At 41.6% G+C, this 16,901-nt stretch overlaps 1 protein-coding gene across 1 annotated transcript; it reads right to left on the bottom strand.

The window, feature by feature from the left end:
• Nucleotides 1-10,214: 10,214 nt before the first annotated feature.
• On the bottom strand, nt 10,215-16,625 carry kcnj11l (potassium inwardly rectifying channel subfamily J member 11, like). The gene is made up of 6 exons (XM_084018166.1): nt 16,501-16,625; nt 15,006-15,168; nt 14,363-14,602; nt 14,013-14,282; nt 12,621-12,828; nt 10,215-10,710 (listed from the first exon to the last, which is right to left on the bottom strand). Exons 2-6 carry the CDS (start codon nt 15,162-15,164, stop codon nt 10,262-10,264), a joined length of 1,326 nt encoding a protein of 441 aa, XP_083874292.1. The 5' UTR covers nt 15,165-15,168; nt 16,501-16,625; the 3' UTR covers nt 10,215-10,261.
• Between the last annotated feature and the right edge of the window lie 276 nt (nt 16,626-16,901).

Here is a 16,901-nt window from a genome sequence, read left to right as displayed (position 1 = left end):
CTGAGAATACTGGCCAGTCCATTTTCATCAAACCAACCACATTGTTTAGTTTATCTTGTACTTCTTTTGGTATGGCGTTCTTCACATACAGTTTGAAGAGGGCTTTGGGTGCCTAATTTGTGTTCCATTCACTTCCTGTTTCTTCTTTCCATTTTCTCTGAAACTCATGGAGAAATTGTGCTGGATTATCTCCATCCTTTAGTGTTTCTCTCTCCAGTCTGGATGGATCCATTTTAGATGGATATTTGGCCCGTAGTGCATTCCACACCTTCGTACGATAAGGCCCAAATGCAGTGGCGTCATATTGATGATTGTTGTTTACCGCTTTCACGCCTCCTTCTTTGAGGATTTCAGTTGTTATGTATTGGCCGACTATCTTCATTAGTACGGCCTTGATGTCTCCCATAGCCAGCTTTATTCCTCCTGTGTTATCTTCAAAGTCTCTGATCCATTTATCTGCTCCTTCTGTTAGTGCAGGCAGGCGGTTTATTAACCGTCATGTCCATAAAACTCCAAGGCACATATCTCTCTGCCTGATTCGGCCCTTTGGCCAGCAGGGGTCCCATCATTTCTCCTTCCTCTTCGCTCTCCTCTTTCGCCTCATCACATGACACTCTGTAGTCCTGTGTGTTCCTACTGGGCATTCTGCCTGTACTGTGGTATATCGGGAGGGTCCTCCCCCGCAGTTGCAAGTCCTCCTCCCCTTGCTCTTCGTCTATGTCTCCGTGGATAGTTAGATCCATGCTGTACGTCCGCCTCTGTGGTGACGTAGTTTCTTTGTAGTTTCCTTGTTTCCTGTAGTTTCCCTTCCAGCCCATGCGTCATCTCCTCCAGTCGTCTCCGAAGACTCTCGTCTTGTTGTTGTAGCCTTGTCAACTCTTCTTCTAATATATCACGGCTGTGCTCAGCTGCTGTCTCTCTCTCAGGCCTTCCTCTTCTGAGATCCCCTCTTCTTGATCTAGTGGTGTAGTGTACTGTATTGCCGTTGTTGTTCTCCGCTGTCTCTCATCTCCAGGAATTCCTCTTGGTTTAAGTCTGGTATATAATCGCTAGCCTCTTTTTCTTCTCTATCTAAATCTTCCTCCAGCTCAGAGTCTAGGGAGTCAGCTGGGGTTCTTGGCTGTTTTGACCTCGGCTGTATGCTAGTTTGTTGGTGTTAGTGAGTGACTTTAATTTCTGTTGTTTTGTCTTTTTCCTCAGCTCTACTGTCACTGTCCCTCTTATTCTCCCGTCCACTTCTGTCCCTCGCTGCATTTGTGGAAATTGTCCAGCTCCCTCCATAGGCGCATACGGTGGTGGTGTCTGCGTTTCCGGACCTGGAGCAGTCGGCTTTATGCCCTTTCGCTCCATTTTTAGTTGCATTGCCATGTGTTTATGTGTTCCATCTATTTTTAAATATTGCAGCACATCTCTCTGCTCCACATAACTTATTCTCTTTCGTTGGTGTCTAAGTCTAGATCACCCCAAAAAGGTTCCAGCAACCTTCCAATTCAGACTTTTTCAGTTATTTTACAACTAGGGTTGTCAAAAGTATCGAAACTCAAAAAAGTATCGAAACTCAAAAAAGTATCGATACTAAAATGTTGTATCCGGATACGATACTCGTTTTCAAAAGTATCGAATAATTCTGTGCACTTTTCAGTTTCAGACTTTTTTTGTAACAGGTGCAGCTGCTGAGAATACAGCATTTCAACAGTGTAATGTTCATGTTAACTGGTTTGGCTAGTGTCATTTAGTTTATTGTTATGTATATAAAGCATAGCCAAGGAAGGAACACTTAAGTTAATTTAGTTTTTATCAGGCTTGCCTAATATTTACAACCTCAAAATATTGTTCCAATTGTTATTGTTTATTTTATTTATTTATTTTTTGCACTACCTCAGACCTGAAACTTGTTATTTTTGCATTTTTTTTTGTTAATATAAATATTTCTTTTAAATTTTGGGGTCTTTTTTTCATCCTTGTGGTATCGAAAATGGTATCGAGTATCGAATATTTTCCTGAGTATCGGTATCGAGTTGAAAATTTTAGTATCGTGACAACCCTATTTACAACATAAATGACAGACATTAACATACATCTATCCTCAGCTGAGCTTTAAATTTCTCTACTCCCCCTTCCCAGTTCCATTTACTTGATTAAACAGTGAGTTAGTATTATTTTCTTGTGATATATTATGCATTATTCTCATTATTACCATATTTCTTGCAACACACCAGATTATTCCACTTATTATACTAAAACACATGGACATCCACATAAAAATTAACACATTAAAAATCAGCTGTTCTAATGTATCCATTTTTAGGCATGGTTTACACATAGATATTTCTTTTTCCAATCATTTTACACATTTTTATAATTCTTATATCATGATCTTAACCTTCATACGCATACATAAATCACACAATCATAGTTTGGATTGAAGACTGCTGTTATGCTTGCTTAACTTACCTTATTTCAGGTTATATAATTTTTAATAATTGTTTTTAATAAAATATTTTTTTTCTAGGTTCTAGGTTATTTCGGAAAGGTTTTTAGACAATACCTGAGACTTGTGGGCTGGGAGGAGTGGACAGCGCCACTCCTAATAAAAATACATTTTTATCTGACCTTTTATCGGACCAGTCCTCCTGGCTGGGCTCGCCAATTGTTGTAGCGAAAAACCTTCAACTACATTATTTCTAGGTCCATTTCAGCTAAACTATCTAACAAACTCACAATTGTAGTTCCAGAAGAAAAGAAGTCCAGCCAGTCTTTAATCCAAAAGAGATGTTTATTAGCCAATACAGGATCCAAACATCACGGGTTACCCCGGGGTAAGCGCCCGAGCCCCGTGTTCTCGGTTTATATGCTGTTGAACCCAGGATTTCCACGCCCATGTCAGGTTGCCACCCTCACCTTTTCTACAAATCGGGATCTTATTTTCCTAAAAAACAATGACTGTCATAATTTCCCCACCCATCATTTGGAACTCTCCCAGCTGTCACACTTTGGCAGGGTTTTTCCCCATTAGCTTCCTAAAGCGTTCCTAAAACATCTCTCCTCACTGCAGCAGGCCTCAAGGCCATTATGACATAATGGTGTACACAGTTTGTGTAGACTCATGAACCCAGGTGCAGGGCCTTTAAATCACAGCCTGACATGGTAACTTAGATATCCTTAGGCTGCAGAAATAATTAACCCCTTAGCCACTACACTACGTTCAGCAGCCAGCTTTAACTGATCCTTTGTATGATGATATGCAATCTTCAGTCTTTTCTGATGCTCGACTACCCACTCATGGGTGGAGCCTGGATCCAAACTGTTATCTGTTGAGCCCAACAAAAAATCAACCGGTAGCTTGGCCTTTTGCCCAAACATTAGCTCATATGGAGAGTAGGTGGTGGAAGAATGTTCCGTGGTATTGTAAGAAAAAAGGATCTGAGGGAGGTTCTGTGGCTATTTCCTCTTCTTTTCCGGTGGGAGGCTACGGAGTAGGTCATGCAGGGTGTGAATGAATCTCTCGCACTGCCCATTACCCTGAGGATGATAGGGTGAAGTGCGACTCTTTTCATTGCCATATATTCTGCACAGTTGCTTTAACAATTCTCCTTCAAAATTCCTACCTTGGTCACTATGGATATGTTTGGGGACTCCATATGTGTAAAACCATTTTTCTGTAAGAATTCGAGCTACAGTGTTGGCTTTCTGATCTATGGTGGGATACGCTTGTGTAAATTTAGAGAAAACATCTGTGACCAGAAGGAAATGGCCAGGATCTCTAAGGGTTGCGTTGCCATTATGTTACCAGGGAAGGTTCTGACTTTGGGTTGTCAACATCTTGCCACATGTTGGGCCAAAAACATCTCTCTCTCACTAGGTGGGTGGTACGTTCCACCCCTTGGTGACCATGGTTGTTGTATAGATGTTTAAGCACTTCACCCTTAAGACACTCGGGGAGGAGGAGCTGAAATGTGTCTTCACTCGTTTTTGGTAATCTAATACAGCGATACAAGACTCCATCTCTTATACAAAGTTTGTCACACTGTTGGACAAGTTTGCGAACCTCTTTTGGCCCAGTTGATAGTTCTTGTTTTGAGGGACGTGTTGCACGCTGCCAATAAAGCTTAAATGCACCAATTACTTGGTCTGCTTCCTGGAGGGCCTGCAGGTCTGCTTTTTCCCGCATTGGGAGAGCTTGGATTGCCGAAATAATGACGAGGTCCTGAGGTGGCATCTGTGGCCCATACTTATGCTGCTGGATCGTATTGGATACGGATGCCAGGGGTCACTGGCAAGATTGAGTCACATGTGGGCTGTCGGGAAAGTGCATCTGCGTTCCTATTTGTAGCACCTGGCTGTTCCACAGCCCCAAGTTTGGCTGTCTTCAAGTAGCTTAGGGGGTTGTTATCAGTAAAAACAGTGAATTTATTTCCCAGCAAGTACTCCCTGAATTTTTCTGTCACTGCCCATTTAAGGGCCAGAAGCTCCAGCTTCCTTGAGCTGTAATTAGACATGTTACGCTCTGAGCGTCTAAGGCCCCTGCTGGCAAATGCAATAGGTCTCTGTTGGCCTTCTTGATCCTGAGACAATACTGCACCCAGACCTGCATGACTAGCGTCAACATCAAGCACGAAGGGTTTAGCAAAATCAGCATAACCGAGGACTGGGGCACTGACTAACAGCTCCCTCAGGGACTGGGACCCTTGCTCACATTCCTCATTCTACCTCTCCACAATAGAGCACTTGCCCTTGCCCTTTGGCTTATGTTTGCTTCCAATTACTTCTGCCACAAGATGGTGTAAGGGTGCTGCCAGTTTGGAGAAGCCCTCCACAAAGCGACGGTAATAAGATGCCCTAACCCTAACCCCAGAAAGGACTGAAGCTCTGTTGCAGTGGTGGGTCGTTTCCATTGTGACACCACACCGATCTTGTCAGGGTCAGTGGCCACTCCGGCTGCTGACACTATGTGCCCCAGGTATTTAACCTCACTTTGGAAAAACTGACATTTTTGAAATTTCAAGTGGTGTTCTTGTAAGCGAGTCAGGACCAGTTCTAGGCGTTGCAGATGGTCTTCAAAGGTGGATGAGAAAACAACAATGTCATCAAGATACAAGAGGAGCGACTGGAAGGACTGGTCTCCAAAAATACGCTCCATTAGTCGCTGTCCAGTAAGCATGGGACTTTGAAACTTCTCATATTTACTTCCACTATTGGGCATTCCCCTATAAGTTCAGTTGGATGTTTATCCTGGTTACATGAGCCTGTGAGTCTCCCTCCTGGTGATTCCCTGAGGCCAGTCTGGGGAAGTTACAGCCTCGTTCATTTGTACTGTTGCTTGATGTCCTGGGCTTCTGATGGGACCTGCGGCAGACTGTATATGGACCCTACAGAACCGTGCTATGTGGCCTGCCTTATTACAGCGGAGACAAATTGGTTTCATTTGTTGGCATTTTTGGAGGCCCATAACTTCTGTTCTAATAGTGATAGAAGGCTGAGAATTGCTCAGTTCATTGTAATGTGTACTACACAATTCTGCAGGCAGAATCAACATTCCTTACTGTTTGGGTGAGAGGTGGGTCACCAAAATCCAATTTTTTTTCGACGGCCAACCTTTTTTTTTACTTTTTGGGTGCTCCTAGCACCACAATGAATTATCATATTTATTCTAAACAGGATTATTTGTTATATTTGGGACCTTTGCTCTTTCCAAAATGAATTTGAAGGGAGTGGTACCACTGGTGGGGGTTTTATGGGGGTCCAAAAACCCTCCCGGGCAGAGGTGACTCTTTTGGAACCCCATATTTGGACCCCCAAATGACCACGTGGGCACTTGATGATCCTAATGAGATTTATACCAGATAAAGATACATATTTGTTCTTTCTTTTACTGAAATAAAACCTTTGACTATGAAGCTCCTTAATATGAATTTTATTCGTCAAAATGCACCATTTTTGACTTTTTTTCCAGAAGTCTGGAATGTAGATCAGGGAGAATTTAGTGATGATAAAGCATGAAAATAGTGGAAATAACTTAGTATTATGCTCAGTGATGGCAAACAATTAAATATTTAGACTGCTGGCCATTCATTTCCTGAAAATCACAAATTAACCTCTTATCCCCGATGAAAGAGACCCGCCTGCTTCAGTCTGCAGGCCACTGATGCAAACCATATTCTGACACCAAGGGAGATGTTTCAATGGGCAAAAGAAAACATTAAGAACATTACATTCTTCTTTGTTAGTGCAGAAGAAATTAAAAAACACGAGGAAACGTACGAATTGGAGAGACGTTACGCCTCGGCCAAAACAATCAGTGGAACACGATCGCATCATTGCTTTATACCAATTTAAAAGAATATCACGGGATACAATATTCACAGATGTCGATGCAGGACAACAATCGGATTTAGAACACTTGGATACAGAACACCCGGAGGGAGAACACTTGCAGTCAGATCAGCCACAAAACTACATTTTCCAGCCAGGAAAACACATTGCCTGTATCTATGATGATGACTGGTTGGAACCATTGTTGAAGGTTCAGATGAACATGGTGATGTTTTTGTGAAATTCATCTATGGATAACTATTATCCAAAAAATTGTGGAAGCAGTAACATAATTTTGTCATGGTCCTTTGTCATGCTCCAAAACGTCACCATGTTCATCTGAACGTTCAGCAATGTTTCCAATGAACCAGTCATCATTAGAGCTGGGTTTCGATTCAAATTTCAAGAATCGATTCGATTCCGATTTTTAAGTTTCAGAATCAATTTTTTCAGATTTTCTCAGATTCCATCCGATTCGATCCGATTTTGATCTGATTTCCGATTCGATCCGATTTCGATTCGATCCGGGGGTTAATGTTATTAAAAATGAAAAATGTATTTGAACCGTTTCCTTCACTTCATGACTGTGTAGAGAAGCAACATATTAAAACTAGTATTATATCAATATTAAACAGCAAATCTTACAAGTATTGGTAGTTACTGATGGCTGGAAGACTGATGAAAAGGTTAAGGGTCAATCTACCTTCAAGAAAGATAATTCAGGACAATAAATGGAGGACATCATTGAGGTGACTATATCTGCAACAGTGGATTCCTACTGGGACACTAACCAGTGCATTATTATTATGCTTGAAAATAATTAAGAATTCACCCAAAAGCGGTTGCTACCAAAAGCATTTTTATTTTAAAACTGCTCACACTTAATAAACTGAGAAGTACTGAAACTGGAAGTATAAAATGTAAACGTTGAGCATTTTTCTTTAAAGTGCGAACATAAGAACAGAACAGTTCACTGAGGGAAATGTAGAAAATAATCTTAATTAAAAAAAATCGATCTTTGGCGCGCAGTTGGCGGAGTGGTTAGAGCGCATGCCATGTACGAACGTACATACGCAGCCGACCCCGGTTCGAATCCCGGCCGGAGGTCCTTTGCTGCATGTCACATCCCCTCTCTCTCTCCTCATGTTTCCGATCTATCCACTGCTAATAAAAGGCGTCTATGCCTCAAAAAAATCTTTAAAAAAAATAAATAAATCGATCTTTGGACGTACGAATAGATAATCGGTCATTAATATGCGAATCGATTAAAAATCGGAAAATCGATTTTTTCAACACAGCTCTAGTCATCATCATAGAATCATTTCTACTATAAGAAAGTACTTACCGAGTAGTATAGGTAGAGGTAATGTTGGCCTCTCCTGTTGCTCGAGATGCCCTTTGCCCTTTTGTAGGTGATCAGCATGTTTCCCAGTTTTTTTCTTAATTTCTCATTTGTGAATGAGTATCCTCGGGCAATGAAGGCTTGTTCCAATTTCTTATAAAATTTGATTTTGTTGGGATTGTATATGTTTTTGTAAGTATTAGTTACTTCCAGTAACAATAATGTTGTGGTGACATACTGTAGACAAATAAAACATTAGAATAATGTTAACATAACATTTATATTCCATTCTAATAAATGATAAAACCTTCCCGATACCTGTCTGAGATTCATCACACTGTGGCTGCAAGTATGGCAGAGGAACCCAGCCGTCTGCAGTGGATGTCAGTGGTGGTTGCAGCTCCGTCTCCAAAGTGGGGCACTGGGTCACTGCAAGGACTGGCTGGGTCAAGGTGGCAGAAACTGGGAGCTGGGGTTTAGGAGTACTGGGTGAAGTGTGGAGGTTGAGGAGTGGGGAAGACAGGAGGTTGGGTGACAGCACAGCTTGCAGTCGGCATCTGCTGCATCGTAAGTGGGTTTGCTTTAGAGAAAGAAAGCCAGAACAGTTAAAATGATGCATTTAAATAGTCAGGATTGTCAATATGAAAGAAAATGTTACCTTTATTGTGTTCAGCAGGCGCTGTGTGACACAGCTGCATCTTTTATAAATTGTATTGGACAAAGTGAGGACACAGATGGAGTTACAGTAGTCCAGCTGGGGGGTAATAAAGGAAAGAATAACTCTCTGCCCACAATTAAGTGGTGCAGCAGCTGAGGAAATATTCTCCTCGAGAAACTCCCATCGGTCAGGTACGACTGGAACCATTTGAGGCCTTTAATGCCCACACAATGCTTAAGGCAGATAGAAGGAACATATGATCCACAGTGTCGAAGGCAGCGGTCAGGTCTAAAAGCAGCAGAATAGCAGAGATCTCTGACCAGTTAAAACAAAGACCGTACAGAGCGCTGCATTGATGTTGTGTTTAACCCTCTGAACCCCAAAACCTGCCGGCTTATTTTCCTATTCAAAAAAGCCAAAATTACACAACCTATTATATACCAGAAGTATTGTCGGATTTTCATTGGCTCTTAAACACGTGTCGCAAATGCTACTTTGCTCAGCAACCAAATGGAAGCTTAAAATTGTGGTGTAGTGGGTAGCACTGTCGCCTCCCAGCGAGAGGGTCCCACAGTCCAAAGACATGCAGGATGGGGATAGGTTCATTGATGACTCTAAATGTCCTGTAGGTGTGAATGTGAGTGTGAATGGTGGTTTTTCTCTACATGTCGGCCCTGTGATAGACTGGTTACCTGTCCAGGTGAACCCTGCCTTCGCCCAATGACAGCTGGGATCGACGCCAGCCCCCCCACGACCCTGAATACAGGATAAGCGGTAGACAATGGATGGATATACAGTGCTATGCATAAGTTTAGGCACCCCATGCCTAAGTTATGCTAAAGAGGAATAAAAATCATCTTTGGGGAATTAATCTTAATGCCTTAATTCAACAAATGAGGAAAAATCCTACCTTTTAGGACATTTTCTTTGTGAATGAAAAATGTATCGTAAAGAAATAAATGTTCTTCATTAAAATACAGGGTGCATAAGTATGGGCACCCCTATGTTAAACTCCCATGGAGGCAGGCAGATTTTTATTTTTAAAGGCCAGTTATTACATGGATCCAGGATACTATGCATTCTGATAAAGTCACCTGGACCTTTGGAGTTCAAATAAAATCCAAATCCTCACATACCCTTCACAAACCTAGAGACTGGCATGGTGCTTTTCAGATAGCCTATAGCATGCTTGTTAGCCTAATGATTTCTCAATGCAAATCAAACCAGCTAATAGGCTATCTGAAAAAAAAGTCCACATAGAGAGGTCTGGGTGGTGGACGGGTAGAAAATTCGATGATAATGTTTTGAAAACAATCCACATGCACACGGATCTGCAAAAACAACTGGCTAAGATCTTTATAAAACCACTTTCAAACATTTTAAATTCTACAAACGCTGCTTTAAATACATGAGTTTGAAGATGACTCTAGCTTCCTCTACATTTGTTGAATCTTGACAACAGTTTGAAGGGATCACTCTTATTCCTTTATATGACTTAAGGAACATTTTGTCCAAATACATCTAAAGGAAAACTGTTAATACCTGTGTGAATGGTACTTATTGGATGTTATTAGCTGCTGGACTCAACATCTCAAATGTTCCCTCAACACAACAAACACAACATGAGACATCATACAAAAGAATATATATTAAACATCATGAATAACAGTTTATAGACAGAGAGACATTTCTCAACATTTCATATCTAATCTTAAGAAAAACAACAAAGTTATTATCATGTGCTGTATTCAAACCGATACTAGTCTTTATGTGGTTTATGTATCATTCACAATAAGTACGGTAACGCATATAAAATAACATATCAACCTATAATTGCATGTTTGTTGTGTTAACCGTTTTGTTAATGTTGCACTATAATTGTTTCTATGAGTGTTTTATTACATTATAACATTTTGAATATTTGAATCCCACTATGATGTGTTTACATCTCAGTCGCTCATCTCTCCCAGCACGTCCTCTTCCATCTGTCGTCCAATCACCTCCAGCTGCACCGTCTTCTTCTGCCCTCTCCGCTCCACCTCCCTCTCTGGCTTCTCTGATTGGGCGTACCAGGGCTGCGGGGCCGAGGAGCCGTCGCAGGCCCGGCCTCCGCCTCCTCCTCTGCGGAAGCCCCCCCTGCCGGCTCGGACCAGCCCCCAGCCCTGCAGGTTAGCGGGGTCTGAGGAGCTGCCCTCCTGGACCCCCCTGGTCTGGTCCAGCTCCTTGGCACTGAGACACGACATCCTGACGGGGACCGTGTTGCCGAACTTTGAGTAGTCGACGCAGTAGCGGCCGTCCTCCTCTGTCATGATGGAAACGAAGCGCCTCCCCCACAGGATCTCCTCGGGGGTGTAGGAGGTCCGGGCCTGCATGGTGATACCTGTCGTTTCCACCACGCCTACAGGATGAGAGATTCACTTCCTGTCTCAGTGTCTCAGCACATACTGAACACAAACAATCATCAGAGCTGACGTTGCAGATTGATAACACGTTCTAATATTATAGAATATTGCATTATATTTAACACAATTATATATCAGAGCAATTCCGCTCCCTAGTGGTCAAAATGATCATCATGATATTATCTGGTGTTGCCTATTTACTGCGGCTTTTGTTTATTCACTTATTTTATTTCCATTTGCTCTTATTAGAGCAGCTCTTCCATCTGTCGTCCAATCACCTCCAGCTGCACCGTCTTCTTCTGATATTATCTGACGTCATCAGATAATATCATGATGTCTCCAATATTAGAACAGGGGCCAGAGCTTTCAGCCATCAAGCTCCTCTTCTGTGGAACCGTCTTCCGGTTCTGGTTCGGGAGGCAGACACTGTTCCCACATCTAAGAGCTGGCTCAGGTTTGCCCTGAGCCAGCTCTTAGTTAAGCTGCTATAGGCCTAGACTGCTGGGGGATTATAGTGACACACTGAGTCTCAGTCTCTCTCTCTCTCGCGCTCTCTCTGTGTATGTTCCCCCGGAGTCCCTGTGCTCTCTTGCCTAGCAGGTCTCCCTGGACCGTGGTGGAACCTGATCCGGACTGTACCGATGTTGTGGTCTTGTTTGCCTCTTACCGCCAGTATTTTTAATTAAAGTAATTGACTAAAATCAACATCTCTACTGTCACTATCTTTACTACTCCCGGGATCACTCCTGGGAGTCTGGCTATGCTTTCTGGTCCAGCAGAGTCCACTGAGGTCCTGACTGTTGCAGACTGCTAACTGGCCTGAAGCTGGAAACACCACATTGTAGCTCCACCTGCCCGCTGTGTGACTGCTCAACTACTCCTGCTTTCTGGTTTACGGCGACGTGGTTGGGATGGATCCATCTCGGCGTAGCTGTGCCTGCTGCCATGGACTACTACTGTTGATACTATTGCTTCTGTTAATACCACCACTACTGTTAATGCTACTACTATACTACCAACACCAAATGCAGTTGGAACCAAAGGGCCTGGGCTGCACAAGATTTCTGCCTAAAAGCCTATTAAGGCAGGTTTTCTCGCCACTGTTGCTGTAACGCTCCTGGGTGATGTTGGGACTTTGAAAATGTATTAACTCTGAACATCATGAGCGTATTCTAGTCCTGCTCAATGTGTTAAGTGACTGAGATGACTTCTGTTGTGATATGACACTATAAATCAAATTGAATTTAATTGAATTATTGCATTTTTTAAATTTGTATTCATTGTATGGTTTTGTTTTTATTTTTTCATCTAAACTATATCTATTTTATCAGTGTTTAAATTTGACCTTCGTTTTCTTGTCTTGTTTTGGTTTACTTTGTCTGTCAAAGTACTTTGTCAGCTCTGTTTTTAAAGGTGCTATATAAATAAAGTGTTTTTCTTTACTAATAATGATTAATAATGAATGAATAATGAATAATTGAGTTTTCACCTTTTGAGTCGACACAAATATGACTATGTTATATTTACAGGAAGTGTAACTATAATAGGAAGTGAATTGTATTTATTTGTTCATTTTCAAGATTTTAAGTCTTAAGTCTTTACAGTATCTAAGTATCTCTATTGTTTTTATTTTATTTTAATTTTCTCTAAATTACTCCATCATGGGACTAATAATGGATTCTCAGATTGTTTCTTAAAGAAATAAAATAAAGTACAAATGTAAAAGTTATTTAAGAGCTGGACATGCAAAAGTAGAAGAAGGTAAAGGTTTGGTGCATTAAGGAAGTGCATAGTTATATCAATCTATGATGAAATAATAACATAAAGATCTGGAAGCATGTTAGATCCTCCACATCAGAAGAAGTGCGTCTCTGCCAGCAGGATCCAGGTCTGGGAGCTTCCTTACCTTCCAGGATGACGATGATCTCCAGGTCCTCGGAGGCCAGCGACTGGGCCGACAGCTCGTACAGAGGACTTCCTCTCTCCATGGTGTGGCTGATGATCAGAGGGGACACCAGGAAGATGCCATTACTCCTCAGAGGGTTCTCCACCTGGATGTCCAGCTGGCAGACCGGGACCACCTCACCCTCCGCAGTCACCGTCCGCCGGATCACCTGCAGAGCCAGAGTTTCACTAACCCGACATGAGGACCGAGATATATTCACGGTTTTAATTTAGTAGTATTTGTATGTGTGATGTTCACATTGAGACACTCATGTCTATAAGTCACTATGAAGCTAAAGCCAGCAGACACATAGCTTAGCTTAAAGCAGGGGTCTCAAACTGGCGGCCCGTGGGCAACATCCCCCCTCTCCATCGGGCCCCACGATAGTTGTCAAAAAAAAGTTTTTATTAAATTATTTTATTATTTTATACTTGTTTCATATCAATTTGAACAACCCCTTGTAATAAAACCCAATTATATTTGTATAAAAAAGTTAAATACAAAGTATTTTGTTTGCCAATACAAAGGTCAGAGGTCGTGGAGCTCCATGTCCAGCCTTGAAGCGTTGCTTCCTTTGTTTCACCACAAACAGCAAAGATGTGTCTTTCCCAGCTGAAAGAAAGGTGGACTGGGAACACACTGTTTCATCAAAGATGGACGCTGCAGTGTTTTGTTGTGGAGTTCAGAGGAAATGCTACGTGTCTGATATGTGAGGAAAAGGTGACGGTTCTAAAGGAATACAACATCAAACATCATCACTGGTCTGAACACGGAGAGCAGGATGAGAAGTAGAAGGGAGAGGACAAGGTTGACCATCAGCGGCCTGAGACTGTTTGAGTTTGAGACCCCTGCTGGCTTAAAGGCATAAAGACTGGAAACATGGTTAACAGCTAGCTCGGCTTTCCCAGTAGTTTTTGTCTCTTTGTGGTCATGTTGCGTCTCTTCGCCTCTAGCTGGTTTTCCCCATTGAATTGTGTCTCTTTGTAGTTTGTTTTAGTGGTTTTGCATCTCTTTGTGGTAATTTGGCGTCTTTGTGTAGTTATTTAGTTCTTTTGTCGTTGGTTTGTTGTCTTTGTAATTGTTTTGAGTCTGTTTCAGTAACATTCTGCAGGTGAAGCAAAACTCTCTTCACTTTTTAGTTTATCTCTGGTTAGAAGAGAGGCTGGCCAACGCCGATCCACACTGACACTCTGCTGAATGATATTAATGCTTCAGCACGCTAACTTAAATACTACACTATTCATGTAAAGTAATAAATATATATGAAATGAACAAAAACAAACATAAAAAACTCTGATCAGGTCAGGAGATCAGAACCTGATGAGGACTTTGCTACTTGTGACTTGCAGACACCTGCAGCTGGACGGTGGCGGAGATGATCATGCTCTTCCTCAGGTCTCCGACTCTGAACATGAAGGTGGGCCGACCGTTTCGAGAAGCGATGACGGCGTTCCTGGAGAAGATGAGCGTCTCTGCTCGGCGGTTGGCCTGCGCCGTCTTCATGAAGACGCAGCCCAGCATCACGGCGTTGATGATCAGCCCCAGAATATTCTGGATGATCAGCACGGTGATGGCCAGAGGACACTCCTCCGTCACCATCCTGCCTCCAAAACCGATGGTCACCTGCAGCAGACGGGACCTCAGCGTTCACGCCACAACCACAAACCAACTTCACCTGGATCAGGACCAGCAGCAGCTCTCACCTGGACCTCGATGGAGAAGAGGAAGGCTGAGGTGAAGGAGTGGATGGCGGTGACGCAGGGCACGGGGCCCGGCTCGCCCCCGGGGTCGCGGGGCTCCAGGTCTCCGTGAGCGAAGGCGAGGAGCCACCAGATCATAGCGAACAGCATCCAGGAGCAGAGGAAGGCTGAGGTGAAGATGAGGAGGGAGTGCTGCCACTTCAGATCCACCATGGTGGTGAAAACATCCTGCAGGAAGCGACCCTGAAACACATGAAGAAGAGGAAGAGGAGGGAGACTGAGCAGAAGGAAGCCACGTGTCTGAAATGTTATTTTTTTTATTTTATCGGCTCGAAAAAATAATGAATCTTAAAAAGAACGAGATTTATGAAAGATATATATATATATATATATATATATATATATATATATAAACACTTTATTTAAGTAAAATGGTATCTTTCCTTCATTAAAAGCCCTGCATTCAACATATTACTTCAGTAACAGTACAAAAGTATTATTATCAAAATATATTTAAAGAACCAAAAGTAAAAGCCGTCATCTTCAGAGTAACATTATATTATTGTATTATAATTATTGTTGCATTAATATGTTTTAATGCAGGAGCTGGCAGAGGTTGGGCTCATTTGAATGACTTTTTCTCTACCTGCTCCCTGATGTTCTTGTGAGCCACGTTGCAGGATCCGGTCTTTGTGATGAAGCGGGCTCTCTGAGATCTGGAGCGGCTGCGGTTTGGCTGGTTCTGGTCCTCCGCCAGACGGGTCAGCAGGAAACCGTCTGGCAGGAGGCCCTTCCTGGCCAACATGATGCTGCACACACACATTATTCACTTTAATTCACTTAAGACTCAGATTCACAGTGATGTGTTAGGATGTTATCTTCCAGATTAGCTACAGTGTTTGACTTCACATAGCACTTGTTTCATGTAAAAGAAGAGTGCCGTGTTATTTCCCTGTTATTCCCCTATTTAGGCACCGTACTCTCTTTTGTCTTCCTTTTCTCTCATACATTTTCATTGATTTGTCAGGTATAAAGACATCACACACCCACACAAAACACAATAGGGAACACGAATACGTTAAAAGAAAATCAATTTCAAAAAACAGCAATAAGTAGCTGTCTAGAAAAAATGTCAGCAATTATAAATTATTTGGATCAGTCATTTATTTAGTGAGTGTTATGTCCCATGTAAATATTCTACTCTTTTCTGTCTTTTGTCTTCAGCTCCAGATGGAAAGATAATAGAATAGACTAGTCTAAAACATGGATTTGATTGAACAATAGAAATTGGTGTGCAGCTGATTTAATGATTAAACTCTGAATGACTTATGAATTGGTTATATGTAAAGCCCATGTGCAGCCTGCCACGAAATCTACATCCATTACATACAATGCACACTGTACATGTAGTAATAATAAATAATAATATCACTGATATCAACGAACCTTCATGGCGTCAGAAAACATTTTGGTTTGCGTGTGAATGAAACGTTTAGGAGTCGTAGGATCATTTTAAGGACATTCATGTTGATCCTTTGGAGACTTTTTTTCATATAGTAAATTTGCTTCTCATTATTGATGGTTGCTACATGAAACAACTAAAAAAGGCTAAAGGCCAGTAGTGCAGCTTGCACATTTAAGGAAATATGAGACGTTTATTTATGTATTTATGTTTTTATTTGGGAGAGAGTAAGCAGAGATTTAGAGAAAATACTGATAATGTATTTATTTAGTTGTAATTAATTCCAGTCCAGCAGACAGTATGTTGGCCATAATTGTAGTTTAAGGATAAGAAAATATATTAGCTATTTTTAGTACTTTTGAGGTAGGCTAAACAACAACAACAACAATAATAATAATAATAATAATAATAATAATAATAATAATAATAATAATAGGAGAGTAAAACATAAGTGAATGAATGATCAGGCAGAGACGCTGCCATATAGGCCTATATATGTAATCATTATGGAAATCACACTGTACATGAACCTCCACATTAAACAGCACGGAACAGCAGCAGCAGTTTGATTATACACATCATGCATTATAGACGGCATTTCTCATTATCAGTGTACAGTGGACATTGAACGTCACATGACGTCAGTGTAAACACAGGTGATCAAACACAGCAATGTTACCTGATCAACTCCAACAAATATCTGGTGTATCCGTCTGGTTTACGACGACGTGACACTCGATGCGGACTCCATCAGTCTCCCATCAGCAGGTTCTTCATACAACAAGGACCTGGGTCAAGTTAGAACCGGAAACCCGACGAGGTTCCGGTCAAGACCTTCAAAGTAAAAATACCCACGCACCGTTTTTCTCCCTTTCCCTGAACACAGATGTCCACTGCGAACGCCACGAAATAATTAATAACCTACATAAATACATTAATTAATTGTATCAAATAGAACATTGTAATGATTCCCTTTCAGGCGTGTCTTCAAACTTCACGAAAAATTGAAATGTTGAAATCTAAAAAATACTTTCTTTTCGGTTTAGTTACAAGGAATTTAAACAGTTTAATTTTGAATTC

This window comes from Eutrigla gurnardus (assembly GCF_963514095.1).
Source record: "Eutrigla gurnardus genome assembly, chromosome: 9".
In the NCBI taxonomy this organism is placed as follows: domain Eukaryota; kingdom Metazoa; phylum Chordata; class Actinopteri; order Perciformes; family Triglidae; genus Eutrigla; species Eutrigla gurnardus.
Note: the sequence above shows the minus strand (reverse complement) of the source record. Positions and strands in the feature narration are given on the sequence as shown.

Excerpts from the sequence above, each read along its gene's own strand:
- kcnj11l (XM_084018166.1), bottom strand. The coding sequence starts at position 15,164 with ATGTTGGCCAGGAAGGGCCTCCTGCCAGACGGTTTCCTGCTGACCCGT. Across the intron at positions 14,603-15,005 it reads ACAAGAACATCAGGGAGCAG|GGTCGCTTCCTGCAGGATGT; the intron begins GTAGAGAAAAAG and ends CATGTGTTTCAG. Across the intron at positions 12,829-14,012 it reads CCGCCACCGTCCAGCTGCAG|GTGATCCGGCGGACGGTGAC; the intron begins GTGTCTGCAAGT and ends CTGGCTCTGCAG.